This window comes from Equus quagga, chromosome 3 (assembly GCF_021613505.1).
Source record: "Equus quagga isolate Etosha38 chromosome 3, UCLA_HA_Equagga_1.0, whole genome shotgun sequence".
In the NCBI taxonomy this organism is placed as follows: Eukaryota; Metazoa; Chordata; class Mammalia; order Perissodactyla; family Equidae; genus Equus; species Equus quagga.
This window is the reverse complement of record NC_060269.1, coordinates 99,888,982-99,912,771: the sequence shown is the minus strand read 5'-3', so window position 1 is coordinate 99,912,771 and position 23,790 is coordinate 99,888,982. Positions and strand designations below refer to the sequence as shown.

At 37.8% G+C, this 23,790-nt stretch overlaps 1 protein-coding gene across 3 annotated transcripts in view; it reads left to right on the top strand.

The window, feature by feature from the left end:
* Positions 1-23,790, top strand: part of SLC4A4 (solute carrier family 4 member 4) — a 317,849-nt gene that overhangs the window by 124,700 nt on the left and 169,359 nt on the right. For 2 of the 3 annotated variants that reach the window (XM_046657376.1, XM_046657377.1), the window contains exons 4-6: positions 220-355; positions 8,792-8,952; positions 16,408-16,587. In XM_046657376.1, the coding sequence (XP_046513332.1) occupies positions 220-355; positions 8,792-8,952; positions 16,408-16,587 (477 nt within the window). The remainder of the gene's footprint in view (positions 1-219; positions 356-8,791; positions 8,953-16,407; positions 16,588-23,790) is intronic. The other variant, XM_046657378.1, reaches the window with a different exon arrangement.

Genomic DNA, 23,790 nt, shown 5'->3' with positions numbered 1-23,790 from the left:
GTAGAGAGCTGGGATACAGTTTAGAACCAAAGAAGTAGAGAAGGGCCTTGATTTCTTTTTGACTTCAGGTTGAGGAGAAAGGAGGCTCAGCAAGGAAGATGTCCACTGAAAATGTAGAAGGGAAGCCCAACAGCTCTGGGGACAGAGGAAGAGCTTGGAACTACACTTTCCTCAGGGTTGTCCAGCCAATGTTTAACCACAGTATTTTCACTTCTGCAGTCTCTCCTGCTGCGGAACGCATCCGATTCATCTTGGGCGAGGAGGATGACAGCCCAGCACCCCCTCAGCTCTTCACCGAACTGGATGAACTGCTGGCTGTGGATGGGCAGGAGATGGAGTGGAAGGAGACAGCGAGGTGAGGCATGCTGACTATGCAGTACTGACCTGGGGAAGCAAGAGCAGGGCAAGATGGTTGTCTGCGACCACCTTTCTCTAACCTGAGCACTTTGAATAACTGACTGGCATAATGTTGGCTGGGTTAAAGGAATGAAAGGATTCTTTTTCTTCTCTTTTACATTGACATTGACATGGACGCAGGATACGTTTTATTTTACTGCTGGAGTATTGTTTCATTGATCCATGTTGTTACAATTTTAACCTTTATAAGGAATTACAAGTCAATCTCCATTCATATGCTATTTAATAGTAAAATAAAAGAGATAAACTAAGGCACCCGAATATGGTAGCCTAGAGCTACGTCCCCACATGGCAAGGTTTCATGTGAGGTCATGTCTGACTTATTACCCATTCCCCGTCAGGAGGGAGGTTGCAAAGGCAATGACTGTTACCCACAAGCTTGCTATTCCAGGTAAAAACCTATCATCTTTTAAATATCCCGTGAAAGCAAGTAGAAGGTTCACCTGAATTTGGAGTTTAGAGACCTGAGTTCAATTTCAGACTCTGTCGCCTGTTAGCTGCATAACACTCAGTTTCTCATAACTTTGATTTTATCATCAATAAAGAGTGGATAACAATGCCTACTACATATTATATATATATGCTATGTAAGATATGTACTATATGTAAATATAATCTACAAATATATGTCTAGTTATATCACGGCTATTTAGATGCATACATACCTGTATGTATATATGGAAATGCTTTGTAATTTGTTAAGCATTACACAAATATCGAAGAGTTCACTAATTTCACAATAATAGAGCTTTTCTTCTTTCTTTCTACATATAGATTCCGTTATAGACTCCACACTAAATCTTCTATGACATGTAACAATTATATAGTATAAAGACTTTGATATAATGCAGTTACTGATCTCTTCTTGTCATCATTACACGGAGATTCAATGAACTTCACTTTCACAAACAAAATAATGTTAAGATATGACTTTTATAGTTTGTAATTTAATTCAAGTCAATTAAATTCAACCAGTCTTTTTTTGCATGGGTAGCATGTGTCAAGCACTGTCTTAGGAATTGAAAATACAGAATTGAGCAATAACTAGTTTCTACTCCTCTGTCTCTAAAGTTCCCTCTTGAAGTCCTTCAGTCTTTGCTCTTTGGGGACCTGTTTCTGTGATACAGTAGTTGTCTCTCATCCCCCTCGCTCAGCACCAATAACCCGGATATTAAAAGTCCTCTGTAAAGTACACTTTTAGTTCATAAAATGTCCTCCAAAAGAAGGCTTTCAAAGTGAAAACTTTTACTAGCATCTCCATTTCATCCTTTTTTTTCCTTCTTTCTAACAGAAAAGAAAGTGAGAATTGTGTTGGTGCAGGCTGAATTAAGTATTGAGGAGATTTGAGTTTAGTCTGGACTTTCTGCTAATTAGTGGTTTAACTTTGGACAAGTCATGTAGTCATGTGGTCTTGCTGAGCTTGATTTTTCTATTCTATCACATGAGGGTCATATTGGGTTGCAGCTTCTCTAACTTCGTGCATATTTTATACTCTAAAATTCCATCTCTGTGCATAAACTGGTGTGATCAGCTATGACTAGGAGAGCCACTTTGACTCTTATTTTCATCTTAAAGTTCTGTGTGAGTACCTATATAGTGTAGAATGCAGGTGTAGTGTTCTGTTTTTTCTTTCAGTCAAATGTAGACTACAGTTTATTTTATATGACCCTTGGTCCCAGAAATGTGGAGAGATCACAGTTCACTGTATAGATAAGTAGAGGTTGAATGAGAGGGGCATAGTATTTTTACTTAAGATTTTTAAGATTAAGATGGTCTTGAATACTTTACCATCTTTGAAGATTTTATTTCCTTGGGAGCGTATGTGTCATTTTGGTGACGTGATTGGTCCCTAAGAGACTATATTGCTGGAGAGGAAGTGTGGCAGGAGTATACCATGTGCAGGGAGAAACTGTGCAGGAAGAAACATACTCACAGATAGTCTATATTCTTTAACTTCTCCTATATAGGACTTACCACAATTTCTATTAGTTAATTAATCATATATGTGATGTTATTGTTTTCATTTCTCTCTGTCATTACACTAATTCATCTGAAGGCAGGGACTACCATGTCTGTCTTTCACTACTGTTTTCCCAATACGTCACAGTGCTTGGGACAAATAGGTCCTCAGTAATATTTGTTGAGTGTGATTAGTTGAGAACTGATTGCCGTAGAAACAACTTTTCTAAATATAATACTTTCTTAGAAATATTGCTTGACCAAAGTTGGGCTTCTGTGATAATCCATCTCTTTCTGACTGATGGACAGCTGAACGACAGACCCAAGGTACCCAACACACCATTGAAAACCTCAGAAGAGGACTGATGTTTGATATTTCAAACTAATTCATCAAGAAGCTGATGCCATCTGCATTCAGTTCTTTAGCCTAGACTTCTTGCCTTATTTAATTGAAAACAAATAATTGGATGGCTATTAGGCATCTCAAAATAACATGTCTAAAACAGAGCTTCTGATCTACCCACCTCCAATCAGCCCTCCTGCAGAGTTCCCCACCACAATGAACAACTCCATTTTTCGTCATCTTTGACTCCTGTCTCTCTCTGCACCCCCTACTCGATCCATTGGCAAATCTTATCTATTTTACAAACCATTATTTCTCACCTAGATTACTGCAAATGCTTCCTAATTAGTCCTCCTCCCTGCACCTGCCCTTGTGTGCCTCATGAACTATCCACCATGATCTCTTTGACCTTGTCTCCTACTTCTCTCCCTCTTGTTTGCTCTGCTTGAGCCTCGCTGGCCAGTCATGCTCCTGTGGCAGGAACTTTGCTCTTGCTGTTGCCTCGGTTTGAAATGCTCTCCCTGCTGCACCCCCCACAGATATCTACATGCCTCATTTCCTCACCTCCTTCAGGTCAAATATGACCTTCTCAGTGGCTGCCCCATCTAAAATTGAAAGCTCCCCCCAACACTCCCTATTCCCCATCCTTCATTATTTTTGTCCTTGGGACTTAGCATGTAGCATATGACATATCTTGTTATTGTCTCTTCCCAATAAAATGAAAGCTCCACGAGGGCAGGAATTTTTGGTTTTGTTCATCACTATATTCCTAGTGCCTACAACTACCTGGCATACAGTCCACAATCAAGAAATATGTGTTAATAGAATGAATGACTAGAGAAATGGAACCTTGATTCTCAGTTTACTGCTCCACCTAAATCCTACTGGGAGGCGGTTTAGAGGTGATTGTGCTTCCAGAAATGATTTAGGATTTTCAGTAATTTTTACTTCCTGCAACAGGCTCTGTTTCAGAGGGTTTTTGCAATAATTTCTGACTGCCACTATGATGTCGTTTCCAGACATGATAGGGTTTATTTTTTTTTTCCCATGAAAAGCTCTCAAACCTACCAGACAAATAAAAATTTAGTGCTTAGAAGGGATTAATTTTATATATGAAAGTGCAGCATGAATATTTTTCTGGCTAACTTATAAAATTGAGAATTCTTTGCTTTTTTGTGAAAACTACAATTGACAAACTATTTTATTCCATAGAGAACTAACCCTCCGGACGTCTCCAGCTTAATATAGTTTCTACTGTGAGACCCACTCCCACAGAACACAGTACTTCCCTTTTTAATATTCTCCCTTTTAATGTTCTATACTTTTCAGCTGGCTAATGATTTGATTTGACCAAGAATATCCTCCGTTGAGTCTCCGCATTACTGCAGTTTTAGTCCTACTTCAGGAAGTTCACGTTAGCTCTGTGTCTCAAAAAATAAGGAGAATAGTTTCATTAGTTGGAAAAATAACCCTACTTAAGTCTTAGAAAGCAGCACCGTCAGGTAAAACTATGAACAAAGGAAGTCTTTATTTATGTCAAGTTTGCAGTACAGCTAACGCTGTCACCCTCTGTTTTCACATCTTTTCTCTGCTCTTCCCTTACCTAAAAGTTACAACTTTGAATTTTCACTGGCTCTTCCAACACAGAGCACAGGTTGAAGACTGTGCAAAGGGTAGAATGATCAGACCTGAAAAATGTATATGATCAGTGGAATGCAGAGAATACAATTTTTTGAAGAGTGCTCCTGAGTGTTAGGTCATTAGTATACTGACATTTAGTAATGTAGCCAGTAATTGTAATGGAATATTTGGTATTAGTGAAGAAGTCTGTGCTCCTCATTATGAATTTCTAGATGGCCAGGCACTAGCTAATGGGTTCATGAAGCAAACTGGTAAAAGAAGAAGTCCTGGTCCAGCTTTGGTGATATCACTACCCACCCCCACCCCAAACTCTTTCTTTGAGTCATGATATCTCTGCAAAAATGGTTATTGGCTTCCAGTTTTCCTTCAGTGAATATTCAGATGGGCAATGTTGGACTTCACAACTCTTATAGGAATATATGGTAAAGACCACTCCCCCAGAGTGATTCAAACTTTACTGCCAAACCTGGGTAAAAAGGAAAGCCATCACAAATCTCAACAAACACAACAAGCTAACAAAGGAAGAGGGCATTGATGTTTCACTTCTAGTGGGATGGCACAAAGGGACACCCATTTGTGTTTTGGCTCAGCAGACTGACCTGGCCTACCTCCAGAGAACCTGATTTCAGGGCCTGGCCGTCAAACATAGACCCGTGGACTGACCCTGGGGCTTCAGAGAGGGACTGCTCTCTTCCCACTCCACACTGACTTTTCTATCTTTTCTCGACTGGATTACTCTGGAAAATTCCATTTCAGATCAAGTTTATTTTTTCTGTAAGAAAAAGGCTGAAGGAAAAAAATTTAATCGTCTATGTAATTATATGTAGTTACATATACTGTTTTGCAATAACTTTCATAGTTGATCTAGAAATTTAAGAATTCTCCTTAAAAACATAATTTATCCCAGACACCCACTAGCATTTTTTTTTATGTGCGATGAGGCACTGATTAGTTAGCAAGAAATTTATTACCATTTAAATAGTTTTATATAGTTGGATTATATTCTAGGGCAGAGGTCATGTCTATTTTCCACTGTAAAACTGGAATGTTTTTAAGTTAGAGGTCTTGTGTTTTCTTAATTATATTTAATCATATGATTGGAAAGTTGCAAAATACAGTGATTCCCAGTGGGCCTTCTGTTTCTTCAACAATCGAGTGAAATACTTTTGGTTGGCGGTCACTCAAAGTGCATTAAATTGCAGTGTACTTTATCATTATTCTTCTAAGACCTTGGAATAAATAAACTTCACCTAATAAACTCCTCCTCCAAGGTTACAACAGTTTTGTAATTGCAAGCATTTAGAAAGCCAACTTCTGAAATTAATTTTCCTGTAACGTGTCAAGTACCAAGGCAAAAGGAAAAATAGAAAACTCACTGCAGATATTTGATTATTCATAGTTATTATGAAGGGTAGATAGTAGCTTTTAGTACATTTTACAGTAACAATGTCTGTTTTTTAAAAATGTAATTACGCAGTTCTAAAGCACCTTTACAAATTCATTGGCGCTTGGGTAGGCTGAACTTTGGTACTTTTGCTTTAGCCTTTTATTTAATGGGTTCTGATTTGAATTGAGTAGTTTTCAGGTTTTTTTCAAATTTGTCCTTGACATGTGAGGAGGCTAGACATAGCACGTGTTGTTTCTGGAATGCAGCTACCTGCAAACAATCTGTTTAAATGGGCAAACCATTGCTATCATGCCTGAAAGCATTTCTTGAAAGTATAGTTAGTTCCTTGAACCATTCAAGCAATACATTTTAAAGGACTTTAATAGTCATTGTCCCAGAGTTTCCCTTATGTTAGTAGCTATGCTGTGGTATGGCATCATCACAACATTCAGTTTTTACTGAACTCAAAGTGAAATAGATGCTAAGCTGACCGATGAGATAATACTTATCCCTTAGGAATGTAGATTTGAAGGAACTGGCTCGTTTTGAGACTTCACATTTCCATTTCTTTATGGTTAAATCTTGACCTAAAGGGCTGGTGTATTCTAGGAGGGTGAGTAATGCTATTCCATAAATCCAAGCTAGTTGGGATTTATGATTCCTAAATGTACTTTTAAAACTTGTTCAAAGTCATATTTACCTCCAGTCAGGTTGCCTACGATATAAACTGTGGAGAGGAACGCAATGAAAGATTGTGCACAAAAGAATGCAGTGATTTTGCTTTTTCTTTTTAAAGAAATTTTTTTAAAACTTACGTTATTGAGGATGATGGCAGAAAAGAGCCACTGTCACGTGCTATATGTAAGTGAGGCTTAGTTTTCTTTTAAGAGATGGGTTTGGCAATACAGATTTATAGCACTTGACAGAAGGGAGACTCCTTAAGTAAAGATAAGAGGGAAGTGAATGCTGTATAAAACACTCCCTTTGCTGAGTTTCTAGCTGGCCCTTGTTATCCACCTTGGACTTAAACTCTATGACCAAAGATTCTATCCCTCAGCTAATAAGAATTCTTTTAGGAATAAAAACAAGGAGTCACTATACTCTTTATAGGTAACGTAATTTTACGTAACCCTGACTTGGTGTCATATGCAATGGAATCTTCTATCTTCTAGAGTCTTAGCTTGAGAAATAGATTATAACATCAAATGTAAATATGGTTCATGTATCATTTATCAACAAACATGGTTAGAGATTCTGTGAGAAAGCCTAAAAAGATAATATACCTAAAGTTAACCAATGTAATATGCTCCAAAAAATGATTACTCTTGAAATAACCCCAACTACCTTTTATTTTTTTGGCAAATCCATAGAATTCTGTGAGTGTCAAGTAAAATTTTCATTTTTCTCCCACTTCCTTCTATTTCTGAGGTTCTAATATCAACCAAAGTGAAGAACTACTAATTTACACACACACACACACACACACACGAGTATTCAGGGTCTTTCTTTCTCTCTTGGAATGTTTGCAGCCACTTTTGTAGAAATAAACAAGGTCCAGTTTTGAAATTTTAGAACTTTGTTGGTGATGTTGGCTTTTTAACTTGGGAGGAAAACATGTAAAAATCTCCACTGCTCACTTTTTTGGGATATAGGTCAAAGTAGGAGGGTCTTGTAATTGAGGGTCGGGTTGAGGATGAGGTTGCCATTGAAATGTGAGAATTGCCTGGGCCAGAGAGACTTCCTGCGAGGAGTATGGAGGGAGAGCCTTTGGGTATGGCCAGAATACTTCTGAATCACATGAGTGATGGGCTTGATTAAAATTCTGAATTTTCTTTGACACTGTGGCTGCTCTCTTGATCTGTTTTCACTCCTGGTTCCCCTCCTCCGGGGGTGGTGAGCAGTCTATAAATAGTGCCTTATGGAGAGCTTCCTCTGACCTCTGCCCTGTGTTCTCTTTAGTGAGTTAGTGAGCGTTTAGCTTTTTCTAGGAAAACATTTTTCAATCATTAAACTTTTGGGAGAAGAATGTAGAAAAACAATTTTTTAACCTCCTCTTTATCTTTTTCAATGTCTTTCAGAAGGTTTGACATAAGAGAAAGAAGCATTTTTCTTGGGGTCATGGTGAATAGTAAACTGATGTTGCTTTCTTGTTTTCCTTTACCAGCGTAGGAAGAGTCTATATGTGTGATGTGTGGGATATAAAGACTGTCAAATGTGTTTTTCTCTCATTTCCATTAAACTTTTCTTTCTTGCTATAAAATACTAAGTTATCAAAATGTCTAGGAGTCTTAGAAAGAAGCAGCTATGAAAGAGGGTTTTTTGTTCCATTGCTATGGTTAATATGAGATCTGTTATTATCAGAATAGATGTGTTGTTCACTGAGCTTGTGTATTTTTAAACACACGTGGAGCCAGACTTGAAGCGTAAGGCTTCTGTTGAAATCTCGGTGAGAGGGGAGCATGTGTCAGCTGAGAAAAATATATTAAAGTGAGACAGCAACTTGTGCTGGCCGTCTTTAAGCACTAAGGGGGAATTTTATGTTCACCTGACCACTTTACACAGCATGTTTTTCGAATATTTAAGATAAATGTTGGTTCATAACTGATACTTCACCCTATATACACTTGCCTTGTGAAAGCACCACAGAATTCTCACAATGGTGGCTATTTTTACACATTGTAGGCTCTACCCACATGGAGAATTTTGAAATGCATATTTTTTCCTACCTTATTTAAAATGTTTAGTTAAATAATCATTCTCACAGATTTCATGGTTATGTATAGACAGAAACAAAACCAAGGATGCTTTGGCTCCTTTTGGTTTGTTTTCTTTCTCTCTAACATTAGAGGAGGGAGCGGTCTAGTGACTCTGTTTGGTGTACTTATAAAGGTAATGTAATTAATGATACAATAAGCTCTTAAGACTCCACAAAAGGAGACATTTTGAAAGTGCTGGAGGGGGTGAAGATGGAGGGGTTGATGTTGCTATTTCCAGAGGAGGTTAGAACACTTTTAATTTGCTGTTCACTAATCTCATCTTCCTAGGTGGATTAAGTTTGAAGAAAAAGTGGAACAGGGTGGGGAGAGGTGGAGCAAGCCCCATGTGGCCACATTGTCCCTCCACAGCTTATTTGAGCTGAGGACGTGTATGGAGAAAGGATCCATCATGCTCGACAGGGAGGCTTCTTCTCTGCCACAGTTGGTGGGTAAGTATGTTGTTTGAGGTTCCTATCATTTTTTCAGCTTTTCCTACCAATCCAAGAGTTGCCATCAATGCAGATGACCTCTAGTGTAAGCAGAGTTGGAAATTCTACAACATTTCTCTCTCTCTCTTTTTTTTGCTGAGGAAGATTCACACTGAGCTAACATCCATTGCCAGTCTTCCTCTTTTTGCCTGAGGAATATTCACCCTGAGCTTACATCTGTGCCAGTCTTCCTCTGTTTTGTATGTGGGTCCCTGCCACAATGTGGCCACTGATGAGTGGTGTAGGTCTGCACCCGGCAACCAAACCCAGGCCGTCAAAGCAGAGCATGCTGAACTTAACCACTAGGTCGTGGGGTCAGCCCCTTATCTCTCTTCTTTTTATTCTAAAACTAGTAAGATTTATTATAGAAAATTTGGAAAATACAGACAAATGTTGAGAGGCAAATAAAAAATCATTTATTGTACCTCCATTGGGTCATAGTCACTATTAGCATTTTGCCGTATTTCTATCTAGCTTTGTTTCTCAATCTTTTTGCTTATACTTTTCATTTTTTGTGTTACTTTTAGATTAAAATTTGGATCATATTGTATATAACAGATTTGCATTCATTTCCTTCACTTATTAGCATGAGATTAATATTTTGAATGGAGGGGCCCCATCTACCCCCACCCTTGGTTATATTGGACTGGGAATCTGGACACTAAATTTCTAGAAATCTTGGACCCTAGACATTGCACTGAGCTTCTCTGGGCCTCAGTTTTTTCATCTTTAAAATAGAGTTTAAATCCTCTGTCAGAAGGAAAATCATCTAGTTCCTAGGTTGGGGCTGATTTTGTAGGTGGAAGTAAGGCTCCTTTAACTGTGTGTAGAGAAAGGTTGTGTGTGGCAAGGAACCGGCAGAACCTTATGAGTCACTGACTTAGTCAGGACATGTTGGTGCCGAGTGTCATTTATACAACCATCAGCAAGTCTCTGCACCTCATGGTGCAGGGCAGCTTTTGCATCTTTTGTGATTAGCGTTGTGTAGTTTTTTGTAGTGGACGTTAGCTTACCATTTTAAACACTTTGGGCACACATCACTACATTCTAAACAGTAGTAATTGTTTCCATTTTCTAGCAAGAGCCTGGCCTAACCTCCCTTATTACCCTTCAGATCCAGGTGTTCTGTAGATCGTGTTTCCCTCAAAAAGAGGTGCAGGGGCTCTGCTTGTTATTCCTGGGAAATTCCATCACCAGGTGACCACTGGACCTGTTTGGATGACTACATTTTCCCAAGGGGTCTGCAGGTGCCCACCTTCACTTGTGGGGAAGAGGATGATGGATTTTGGCCCCCCAAAGTGACCAGTGTAAAATTCCAGTATAATTTCAGACGTTAAAATTTCTTTGAATATCTGTAGATGAAAGGCTTGTCTATGGCCTCTGTGTCTTTATAGACGATGGGAAGGCTGTAGCATTTGTATTGAAAGAAACAATTAGTTGTCAATTGAGGCATATATCTAGCTGATGTATGTGTATCTGATTCTTCTTCAGAGAGCTTGTTAGTTAGATCTGCAAAGAAGCCCCACACTTTTCATGCGTCTGAGGTACTTAAGGTGCCTCCTCCCTAAGGAGAAGGGAGAAAGACCAATGTGAAGACGCTGAGTAGACTGAATTAAATAGTTCATGCATTTATTCAGCAGTAGCGTGTGAGCTTCTACAATGTGCCAGACACTGTTCCAGGCCCTGGAATTAGGTTTGCAAATCTATCATTTTGTAAATGGGATAAGTTACAAATCCACATCCACATAGGTAGTCAGAAGATAATGTAAGAAATGCTTCTTTATGTGAAACTTTTCATATTTGACAAGGCAAGGGAGGCTGAAAATGGACATTTGATATATGACGAGAGATCTTGGACTATTCTACCAATGGAAGATGGAAGCCATTGATAAAGACAGAGATAAACAATGGAAGGAATGGTTTTCTCGGCAATTTGTTCCACTAACTCTTTTTCATTTGTTAAAAGCTGCGAAAGAGATTATTATCCAAAAAAGTATCATGTTAGCAAAAATCAATCTAGTTGTTGAGTGAGAATTGCAATTTCTGTATTCTTAGAGTTAAGAACTAATCTGGAGCAAAGATGTTTGAAATCAGACAAGTTGAAAAAATAAGTCAGAAGTGGATAAATGCAGGGCAAAATGGAAATTAAACTTGTGTGACTGGGCAATGTGTAGGCAATCTAGGGGGAGAATATGTGCTGTGGTTTAAAAGTCAGCAGAAAGGTTCCTATATTTAAAAAAAGAAGTCCTCCTGGAGGCCATCATTACTGCCTGAAATTCTACCATTTGAGATTCATTTCACTGAGCCTAGGGTTTGTCCTCTGTTAAAATATACATACTCTCTGGCAGAGATCATATATTAATTCTGCGAGATGCAGAGTGGTGTTGTAGAAAGGATGATTGATTTAAATTTGAGGAAGTTTTAATTAAAGTCTGCCTCTAGTAGTGTATGTGACCATGGACAAGGCAAGTTTCTTAACTTTTTAGCAATCTTGGTTTCCTTATCTGTAAAAGCAGGCGTGAAGGTGGACCTCTCAGAGATGTGAGAATTAAATGAGAGCATCAGGTATAATTGTTACATACTTGCATGGCTATCCCAGTATAAATGAGTTTATCTAGATCTTTCTACATGTCACCTGGCAGAGGGCTGAGTGTAGACTGAGTCAGGTAGAGAGATGCTCAGGGACCTCATGAGCAGGAGAAAAGATTCTGGAAGGTGTAGTGGATGGAGCTGGAAACAATTTAGCATCCTCTTTGCTATGCCTGGAGCTGGTCAGCAGGGGTGACGAAAGTTAAAGTTGAATTGCATACTTGGACTTTTCTGTAAAACTGTCTCCGAGATCTTCAGCACCAAAAACGGCCATCTTGAGGAGCTTCAGCAACTAATCCTTTCTGTGCAGTAGAAGACAGAGTCCCACGTTGTACTGGAGCCTTGTTAGCCAATGGCCAAAGAGAGAGGTTCTGGTATTTACTACATCTAAGAAAGGTTCATTGAGCATTTTACATTGTCACTTTAATTTTCCATTACTTTTTATTATCAGCTGTGAACTTTTTCTCTAACCTCCATGCATTTACCTTAAAAATTTTCATTAAATTTTAAAGTTAGATACCATGAGGTCCTTTGAGGTATCCTCATTCAGGACTGTGCTTGCTCTGTAGTCCCTGGGGCAAGCAGGCAGAGAGCCAGTGTTGTCATTCTGGAGCTGAGAACACAGGAAAACAGTTCAGAGGCAAATGCACATCACAAGTGAAACAAAAAAAGGACGAAAGAAAAAGGACCAGATTTGCCGGAGTGGGGAGAAGAGCATGCTTGAGAGAGTCTAACTGGCTGAAAAGAAGTACTTAAAAATCCTTTGAAAGAATCAAAACCTTACAGAGGGGTAAAAACATGAAGGAAAAAAAAGCCCTTGTTTCATTTTAAATGACAGAAGATGGCCCAGTAACTTGAAGAGCTAGTGCCATTATTTGGTTATTTAAAAATCTTTTTCCAGCAGAGGATGAAGCAAAGTCGTTTTGTCCTGAATCATGCTGCTAATTCAGAGTTGAGAATTACGTACAGCTAGGTCTGAAGACGCATCTCCCCTCCACCCCAGTTCTACCTCAACAAGTGAGAAGAAAAAGAAATACCAGTGAGGGTGATTATATCAAACAAACAGTACCGTGATTTTTATCCTTCTTTGCAGCCCACCTGCTCCTCCTCACTGGCCTCCTCTGAGAGGCACGCCCACCCTCTCAGGTGCAAAGATCCTGCCGCGTGAGGGCCACGAGCAGTGGCGACTCTTGAAGCAGGTGTTACATCTCACACTTACATAAAAAATTCAGCCTAATTCTGATCCTCCTCAGGACCTCTTCTTTTTTTCTTCATGAAGAATCCCTTCTTAACGTTAATAGAAAAATTTGTCTTCAAAGTATTTAAAGGATAAAACATCATTTTCATGGATTATTTTAATAGCTTTATTATTACTGTCATCATTATAATTCTACATTGAAAGAATGTCATTCACATATGAAGCCGAGTACATGGGAATTTTCCTCCCTCCTATGTTAAAAAATAAAATGAGCCATTTCAGGTGTTTTATTATGTTGGGAAATGGATTAGGAAAATGTAGCTCTATTTTTGGAGTTCTCATTTTTATATTTAAAGGCATGCCTGAGCTGTGCATGTTGTCATGTTGTTTCTTGCTTTTTTATACCTTTTATGTTTTCAAAATGGTAATATATTTATTTTTAATCACAAAACTAATATATGTTCATTTTTAAATAATCCAGAAAAATATAACACATAGAAATTAAAATACCACTGATCTGATCGTTTAGAGCTGCCCTCCCAGCAGGTTTTCTGTACATCTCAGTTTACACATATGCAATTTATTTTACAAAATAGGATCATACTGTAACACTTTAATCTGCCCTTTTTAACTTAAATACATAATATGAATATCTTTCCATGTTATTAAACATAAATATAATTTTAATGGCTGCAAAGGATTATTGGGCATTTAAGTTGCCTTCAAGTTTTTATTGTAAATAAGAGAAGTGAATGAGCATTTTTGTTACTCTTCTGTGAAGACGCTTATTTCCTTAGTGTAGATTTCTTTCTTTTTTTATTGAGATAACATTGGTTTATAACATTATATAAATTTCAGGTGTACATCATTATATTTCAATTTCTGTGTGCATGACATCATGTTCACCACCCAAAGACTAATTACCATCCATCACCATTAGTGTAGATTTCTAATGGCGAAATGTTCAACGAGTTTGAAAATATTAAAGGGTTTTGTTATGTAGTTGCCATGTGGCCTTCCAGAAAGGTTGTACTAGTTATTACTGTCATCATCAGTGTATGGAATTGCCTGTTGCATGCATTCTTCACATCACTGAGGATTAGTGTTTTAAATTTTGCCACTTTGATAGATTAACAGATATCTCATAATTGGTTATATTTGTATAAATTTGTTTAAATTTAGTCTTGAAGTTGAATATATCTTGGGCCTTTGCATTTCTTTTAAGAATGTTTGTTCATCACCTTTGGCGTTTTTTTCTGTTATGTGGCCATCTTTCTCTTGGTTTGCAGAAGCTCTGCACGTCTTGAATATTTTTTTGGTCTAGAGCTTCCTTTTTAAATAAAGAAAAATATTGTGTGATATGGAGAAAAGGTCTAAACCGTGAGTCAAAAAACATGGTTTGATTTGGGGGGGGTTGCCTCTCATTAGGCTATGTCTGTGAGCAAGTCTCCTCTCTGGCCCTCTCTTTTCTCATCTGTGTAACAAGAAGTTGAACTTGGTGCTCCCTGAGTTCCTTTCAGCTCTGCTGTCATCTAGAGTTGGCCCGTTCTCTCTCAACTGGTAGTGGCTGTGGGATTTTGAACACTGAAGGCTTAATTTCAGTGTAGCTGTGAAATGTTACTGCCCCCACTTTCCTTGAAAGGTTTTGTAGTTTATACGTAAAGAGATCCCTGTAATGTGGGCCATTTTTATGGAAACTTAATAAGGGCAGAAGCCACACAGATGTTTAACCTGTTCTAACTGGTGATTTCCAGGCATTAGTAACAGAGGGCTGGCTGTGCTTGTATATGGATTGGTTTGAGATTACAACGAGCGGGGCGAGAATAGAGGGAGGCCCTGCCAGGAAGGGCAGATAAGAAACACTTTAATCCACAACCCTGGAATTAGTGTAGGAGTTTGATAACACTTGCGGCAGATATGGTAGGGCTGTTTGTTTATTTTTATGGTTCTTCTGTAGAATGGACTTTCCACGTTGAACTTAAAGGGAAAGTAGAGGGATTGTGTTCTGTCGCATCTAGTTATTTTACCGTGGAGCAGAAGGTTAATTGTAATTACAGGATCAGTTCTGAGAGTTTTACTGAGTAGACTTTAGACTTTGTGCAGTTAAAAATACTCAGAGCTAAAGGCCACACTCAAACCAAACATTCCTATGGGAGAAACTCTTCCTGCCTTACCCAGGCTTCCTACCATGGTCCAGCGTTGTGTGACGTTTATGGTCTCTGTGTAAGGCGTGTGATGGAATGTCCTGAATTCAGCCTCTGCTTGGCTTCCAAATAGTTGACTGTACACTGTGTAAATTGTCGGTTTCTGGCTATACGCTGTGAGGCCAGTTCTGAGTGCTTGCTATAAAGATGGACTCTGAGAGGTGCAGTGATGCCCAAGCCAAGCCCCTGGAACATCAGTAACTTCTCTTTACAAAGAGACGGGAATGCTCAGGAGAGGCTGTTATCCTACAGTACCCATCAGTTTTCTTGTCAGACTTTTGGAAAAGAAGAACTTTTGTTCCCTTCTCCACTTTTGTGTACTGGGAAGTTTGCCCAAGGGGAAAATATTGACGTGTGCTAGATGCACCCGTGTACCTGAAAAGGTAGGCTTGGGATTCATTGTTCTGGTTCTACGCAGAGGACAAAGCTCTACCTGCATGGAGTGAGACGTTGTCCTTCCATTGTGCATCTTGCATAGATTCTATGATGTTTTGTCCTGAGCCCCATTCTGGACAGAGGAAATGTTGACCTGTGATGTCACGTTAGAATAGGATACACCAGGCTACATTGATGCCATATGGCTGGCATGCTGACTTGGGAGAAAAAGGATTTCTTACTTTTTATTAGAGTAAAACCTGTCCTTTAGCAGAGCCACCCGTAGAGCAATTTCTATGAAACACTCATCTTTTCTAGTTAAAAGCATTCTAAAAAAAAAAAGCTAATAGAAATTTTATTTTTTGTAGTAAGACTATGATTTTAAAATTTCATAGAAAATTCTGATCAGGTTATACTTTAAAATGAGTAATGGAATATATTGGAAAGGCTTTAGTTAGATCTAAACAAGAAGAATATGCCTCCCTTCTTAGAAATGACGAAGGCATAAATTTGTAGTTTAATCTTTTCTTCATTGGAGTAATCGATGGTCAAATAACCTGATATGGGGAAAGGTATTGTTTTCCTTTATTTTGTCCTATTATAAAGAAAATATAACATTACGGAAGAATTGGGGAAAATAAATTTAAAGATCAATAATGTCGCTACATCAAATTTTGCATACTAGAAGCTTTTTTCACTTGATTTATATTTCTGATATGTCTGCTATGATACCATCTTTTTTTTACTTAACGGAAAAGTGTAAATTCCTGACTTATTGTATTACTCATAGAACAATGCGATGAACATAAATTCACTATTAACTGCAATTGAAAGGAAATCAAGACAATTCTTCCTCTCCAAACATGTAATTAATACTATAATATTTATAACTCTTTCATTAATGCAGTATCCCTGTAAGTGGGAAGTTGGAAATTTGGAAAATAGTATGTTGATCTTAAATTTGAGGATGACATCAAAGTTAGAGTAAAAAATTAACTTCATGGTCTTGTGACTGAGTTTTGTTTTTGTTTTGCTTTGTTTCTGTTTCAGAGATGATTGTTGACCATCAGATTGAGACAGGCCTATTGAAACCTGACCTTAAGGATAAGGTGACATATACTTTGCTCCGGAAGCATCGGCATCAGACCAAGAAATCCAACCTTCGATCTCTGGCTGATATTGGGAAGACAGTCTCCAGCGCAAGTAGGATGTTTACCAACCCTGATAATGGTAATGCAGGGGCCGACTGGCTGCTGCTCTCTCTTACCAGCCTCCTTCACCTTTGCTCCATCTTTTGTCATCTTTTTTTTTAACCCCTCTCCATATTTCTTCTTTTCTCAAGTTCATGTGCCACAGCCATTTCATAATGACACTTTTTATACAATCGGGCAGGTTGGCAGTCCTGTCTGGAAGATTTCAGTGGTTGTTGTAGGCATCAAATGCCGAGATGCCTTACTTGCTCCGTATACATCTGTTCCGATGGACTGACATGGTTTGCTAATGATACGCTGAAATAATGATGAAACAACTGAATATTTCAGATGAGTAAGCAAACTTGTAGATTATTGAGTACATCAAGGAATCTGATTTTGACACGGTGGTTTGTCAGAATTTGGAGGATAGACTAAGAGATGATAAGTGCCCTGAAATCTCCTATCATGAAGTGTTTGCTTGGTATGTGAGATGGTGTCCAGCTTATAAGTGATCATTTATCAGAGTAGGACTCAACATTATTTTTACTACTTGAAAGAGAATCTCTTTTGTTATCTGATAATGATAGTTAGATGTGAGAGTAATTATCTAAGGAGGCATATTCACCCCATTATATCCATTATATAGCAACAGGAAAGGCCCTGTGTCTTATTCATACTTTATTGTGTTTACCAGTTTCCTGTAAAGTGTCTATCTTCTGTATCATTGTCTTTGTTTCAAATAAATTTCATGGTTGTGTGCAATCTGAGAAGGGAGAAGTTAATTTCCATGAAGTATGGAAAATGAAAGCATGGTGGAAAGAGTTGCTAAGCATTGTGCTGGTAGAACTAGATCTCTCCCATCTCACCCCCAGGCTTTTTCAGTATTAAGAGAAATGAGGAGATAAAGGAGCTTCTAATTCATTGCCTTCAGCTGCACTTTCAGAATAACATAAAACATATTGTCACGGCAGAGGTGGGCTAAGTGAATTGTATAAACTGAATTCTAACTCAGTTACTCCATTTCTGGAAACTGAGTTTTCTGACTTAATATTAAAATTAATAGTTGAGGGGAAGAGAGTTTACTAGCAGCAAACTCTCTCTGATATGTTTTTGAACCATTTCGTTTTTGTAGTTTCTTAATGAGTGTTTAGTCATTAAGTAGAACCAAATGAAAAGTTTAATTTTATTGAGTGACTTATATATTGATTTAACTGCTGCCATAATTTTTTTAAAAAGCAAGACAGGTTATAAATAAATAATTAAAATAAAAATACTCTTTATAAAAAACATTTACAAAAGGAAGAATGTAATCTAGAACATTCCTACTACAATTTGATCGTTCTACCATTACTTGGAATATTGCTGCTGACTGGAAATGTTTTGCTTTTGTGTGTCTCCTCTAGTTTTTCTCCCCTCCCTTTTATTGTATTTTTGAAAAAAGGGGTTGTTTAATGGCTGAAAATGTTATGGGGTGAACAGTTTTTTATAACTGATGTCACAAATATTTCATTTTGAAAACAACCCATGTTATTAAAGTTATGGAAATTAAAGTGAAAGTCTGTCTTTTATATCCTATTTGTTATCCTCTTTCTCATATAAAATGAAATTCCATTATTTGGAGATTTATTTTTTTATCATGAAGTTGGTGGTAGTATAAAGAAAGAAGCAAGAAAATGTACTGTTTTCAAATATTGCTATATTTGCAAAGAGAAAAGGAACGAATATGACAGAGTGAGGGTGCCTTGTACCAGTATGGTGTGAGCTTCATTTTCATGGAAGTGCAGGCAGAATAGAAATTAGGAACAGATGGATCTTGGAAGCCAGTATCTTGCGTTTTAGGAGAAAGTATTTGGATGTGGAATACAGCTAATGAGCTGATATCTCTGTCATTCAATCTTTTATCCTCTCAGTAGATCTTTGTACTTCAGAGGCAAGCTGAAATTGCCTTGTCATTCACCTTTTCACTTGTGAAATGTCGTATATGCTGGGCAGAAAGCAAATAGGAAGGGCAGGCTGTTCTTTTCTCTTCTGGCTCTTCAGCTGATCAGCTTACACCCTGAAGCATGGAATATGATTAGGCCTTTTAAAACGTATTATTATTGGCATTTGTGTTACCTAACTCCTTTTAAATATCCAGAGGCAAGATTTGGCTCTGAGAAATTCTATGGTAATGACTTTCATGTGCCTCCAAGCTACATTATTATAAATTATCAGGGGGCAAATTTTTGGTTTTCTGGAGGCACTTGTTCTTAACTTGCAAGTTTATATAGTTGCCTTTATATGTTAGGGTTTAATTACTTAATATCTTTATTATGAAGTGTTCTTAGAATAAATTTCTAAAGTAAAGAATTCTGGTACTTTGCTTCTATTTTAATAAACCAGAATCTTATATCTATTGTAGTTGGAGCTAGATTCTAATATCCTCTTGTAAAGCCTGGATAAACTTAAGTCACCTTAGTCTTCCATCTTAGGCTAGAAAATAGACTCATTGACACTGCCAGCTTTAGTTGTGATAGCAACAATGTAATTAGTAGCTGAAGTTTGTGGAGATACTTCAGAATTGGAAGTTTTTTCATTTCCCAGTGGTATGCTGGAGCCACCTCTTAGCTGCTCACAAGAGACAATTGTTATCAGAATTTTGTGAGCTGATTGTTAAACATAGCTGCTATTAAAAGTTAAATTATATAAACATACAATTAAATAATGATATAAAACCAAAGGTAATAAATACTCACAATTCATCACTTCTTATTTATTTTACTGTAGTTTGCACTGTTCAGGTTATTTACATCTATTGCATCTGTGTGATGGAAATACTATAAAATAGAGTGCTACTGTCACATCTTCCCAACTCTGCATTCAAGTGACTTCATATTGGAAGCTGAAAATTGGCCATGATGGTAGTCCTTCCACCATCGAAATCAGCACGTGCTACAAAGACGGGCTTGATTTATTGTTTTGTCAATTGTCTCTAGACTTAAAAAAGTCATGGAGAAAATTCTAGTAATGCAGATTAAATTTAAAAATGTGTCATGTCTATAGCCCCTGTCTTAGTCAACTTGGGCTATTAGAACAAATTACCATAGACTGGGTGGCTTAAACAGCAAGCATTTATTTCTCACAGTTGTGGAAGCTGAGAAGTCCAAGAACAAGGTGCCACAGATTTAGTTCTTGGTGGGGACCCTCTTCTTGGCTTGTAGATAGTCACCTTCTCATTGTATCTTTATATGGCAGAGGGAGACTGACCATCTTTCTCCTGTGTTTCTAATCCCATTCATGAAGGCTCTGCCCTCATGACCTAATTTCCTTCCAAAGCCCCACCTCCTGATACTGTCACATCAGGGGTTAGGATTTCAACCTATGAATTTTGGGAGGATACAAACATTTAGTCCATAATAGCTGTTAAAATGTAAATAGCACAAAGAGTTGAGGATATGTTCTTTTGATATTCAAAACTATTATCCAATTTAGCAAAGAATATGATTTGGCATATCATTGACAAATGAGTGAAGTCTGAGATAAGTCTTCATTGTTTTGCTATTGTCTTACTTGTTAACGTATATGGTAATGGATGTTCAACATGGATGTTGGAACTATACTTGTTTGCCATTTGCAGCTGTAAGTTGGCTACTGATAAAAAAGTTTGGTAAAAATCAACAAAAGCATTCTATAAGAATCAACTGGCTATATGCAATTTACAATAGTGTTGTACATTTTATTATTATTTGTGAGTGTGCTACACATCCTTCATATCAGTAAAATTTACTACACACACACACACACACACATACAAATTTTCCCTAGGAGAACTGGTTTTCAAACATTGACCAGCATAGCCACTACCAGATCATCACTGTCTTTCCAGAGCTAAAGACTAACTCTCATGTTTTAGGGTCCTGATGTGGCTTGGGGTTCAAGGTAATTTAGTTTTTTTTTTTTCAAATGAAAAACATTTTATTTGTAATAAATCAAGGAAGAATCAGGCTAGTTTCCAAGATGTTAATTATTGTGAAATTGCCACTTGTCTGAGACATCTGATGAATTCTGATGGACATGTCTGCCAGGTACTAAATTTTAGGCAAGTGCTGTAATTTCTCAATATATTAATTGAGGCATTTCTTTGGAAGTAGTGTTGCATGAAGAAATTAATAAAGTTTTTATTTCCTCTGGTGTTGGATTTTCCTTTACCTACTCTATTTCTCACTATTGTTTTAGGTTGAACCATATGAAATTGCCATCTCTGTGGCTAAAATAAACTTGGCTATCAGCAATTGCATATGCTCTACTTAATGATTTGGTCTGAAGTACTTAGATAATAGTTCTGTATTATTGTAGGTTACTATGAAAGAGTAACATTTAAGCCTAAGGATGTTCCTTGGTAGTATTTAAAAATCAAGTAAGATGTATTTAGTTTGCTTTTTATTAGAAAGTGAAAGTGAAGTTTATTCTTAATTGGTATTCATTCAATAAATGTTTGGTAAGATGTTTATGACAAGGTCACCTGATAACTGTTTTAAAAAATCATGGTTTATAGGATGATCTGATTTTTAAAAATATCATTTCCCACTTAAACGGATACATTTGGTATGTATTGTCTGAGCTTACAAAAGATGAATGAGAACCTACTGGAGGACCCAGACCAAGTAGGAACCTTAATTCGAGTATTCAGCTTTCACTACCCTTGTGGAAATTTGGGCAAAGCCATCATCAGTGTGTCCTTGTTCTTTTCCTGGCTTCTTCACTTTTTCCCCCTAGGCTATCATAGAAGGCAGTTGTTTGCCCTCTGTGGTCTGGGAGTACAGATGTCCTTTATTGAGAAGTGACTTTGGTTATCCAATTGCACCTAAGCTATGAATTTCATTTTTCCTCAATCCAATTTTATGACCCCATTTTTCATTAGTTTTTTTCCCCCTCAAAAATTAGAGAGGTAATTTAGTACTCAGTCTCTATGTCTGTAAAACAGAGATAATGAAAATTAAGTGAGAATATATGTAAACTGTTTAGAATGGTAACTGGCACATAGTAATCACTCAACAAATAATATTAAATTGTATGTAATATGTTTAAGCACAATTAAGAAAGAAAGATCTCATACTGAGTAGGAGTGGTTTCTGGAGTGATGTTTGCTTATGGTTTACTGTGTAGGAAGAGCCTCATGAGGTAGTGCTGATTTATTTCCTCTGCCCTTTGGTATTGGAAAGGGGAAAGGAGAGAGCCCCTTCTCATCCTAGCCCTCTTACAGAAAAGTCTGTCCCCTTCACGGATTTTACTCTTTGCTAAACAGCTAGCTATCAAGGATCCCCTAAACTATGCGGAGAATCCAAGACTTAATAAAGCTGCTCCTGCAGGGAGACGAGGAGTTGGAAGAGGTGGCAGCTTCAAGCCAGGGCAGCTGGCTCCTGGGCCTCACGCTGTTTTCTCCATGCTTTCTCCTGGTGCCCTGTGGCCTCTTCTGTATTCCATGGGACCCAGGGCCTGTTCCTGATTGAACCTCTGGGTTTTGTCCTCAATTCACTGCTTTTCTTTTTTTGTCAAGTATGGGAAGTGTGATCCACTTGCTCCTAGCACTTGTTGCCACCACTTACTTTCTCCCCAGATTGCTCTTTTCAATGTCATCTACCAGGCAGGATGCAGCTTCCTAGCTCTCTCCCACACTGCCATTTCCGACATGAGCACACAACACTTTGAGGTATTTTAAAAAGTGTAGTCTGTTACTGTTACCTATAGTGACATAGATAGTGGTTAGCAACATAGAACAAACAATGGAAAGAAATCTTTTCCTTTATTGTCGTTAACAGTATTTCTAGGCCCCATTGAAACGTGAGTGGGATAAGCTAGGCTCTTGTTGCTTTGGATCTGATTTGAGATTAGGAGTAATCAAGGTATTTGGTTTGGATATTAGATCAAGCTGCCTGGATACTGGCATGGGGTGGATCTGACTGGGACCACCGCCAGGTTTGGCAGCTTTCTCAGTCCCTTTGGAAATTCTTAGCTTTTTGTCTGGGTTTGGATTCCAGCTCATCCCAATTGTCTCTGGCTGGGTTGTTCTACTTGGCAGCCCCCCTTTCCTTCATATCTTTGAATTTAGTCCTGGTTTCAGAATCAATGTATAGGTCAGACATTTCCCTAACTTCCCCAAAGATTATATTCCTCTGAAGCAGGCCATTATGCTTTTCTAGTTCTAAGATAGGTCAGCCAACAGACCCACATCACTTTAAGTTGAGAGTCATCCTCCCAGGTGCCTTTCTGCACACAATCAGCTGTCTCCAAAAACCAACAGCACACATCCATCTGTTTTGTTCAGAACTCCAATTCTGCATTCATTTGCACAGCACAGATGATTGTCCTGGCCAGAACCCAGTGAATGATCAAGCTTTTCTCAGCCTTAGATTAAATTAACCAATCCCTGGAAAGGTTCTAGAAAAGTGCTAGAATGAAAGGATCCCTTAATAATAGTAACTTAATAGCAGTGGTATTTCTAGTTCATTTATCAGACGCCATTCTTATTTTCCTTTTTTTCCCTAGGCAGGTGACTGATCTTTTAGATTTATAGCGTTCAAATCTTTAAATAAACAATAGCATATTTTTTTCCATGGGTCATTCCCTTTTGGGGTTTGCTCGTCTGTTCTGCTCTTTATGGAAATGAAGAGTCAGCTTAAGAGATATAACACAGGTGACTAGTTTTTGACAATAAAGACCAACTTTATAATCTTGAAGATGTGATGCCATCTTTTACAAAGAGTTCATTCCAATCCTGGACTAATACTCCGTAGCAGTGTGATTTTGAGCAATTACATTATATCCTTGAGGCTCAATTTTTTTATGTTTGTAAAATAGGGGTAGTGATGTCTTATTCTGTTTATACAACCAGGAGTAAATGAGATCTCTTTGTGAAAAGTATTTGATGAGCATAGCATGAGATACCCCTGTAAGGAATAGCTATCATGCAGAAATGTTTTAAGGGGCAAATTTAGTGCTTTTCAGATTTAAGACTGAGGACGGAACTTCAATTCCCCACCATTATTTTGTATTCTGTTATTTCCTGTGTCTCTCAAATTTTTTCTCCCAACACTCCATATATGAAAACATTCTTGGAGTTTTATGTTTAAAACAGTGCTGCTTTCATTATCAACTTTACAGATACCAAATAATATATAATGAGGTATTGTTCATGGACCTTATAGTATTTTTAATTTAGAGTATAAAGATTGATCAGTCTGACTGAGCAATGACAGTTCTT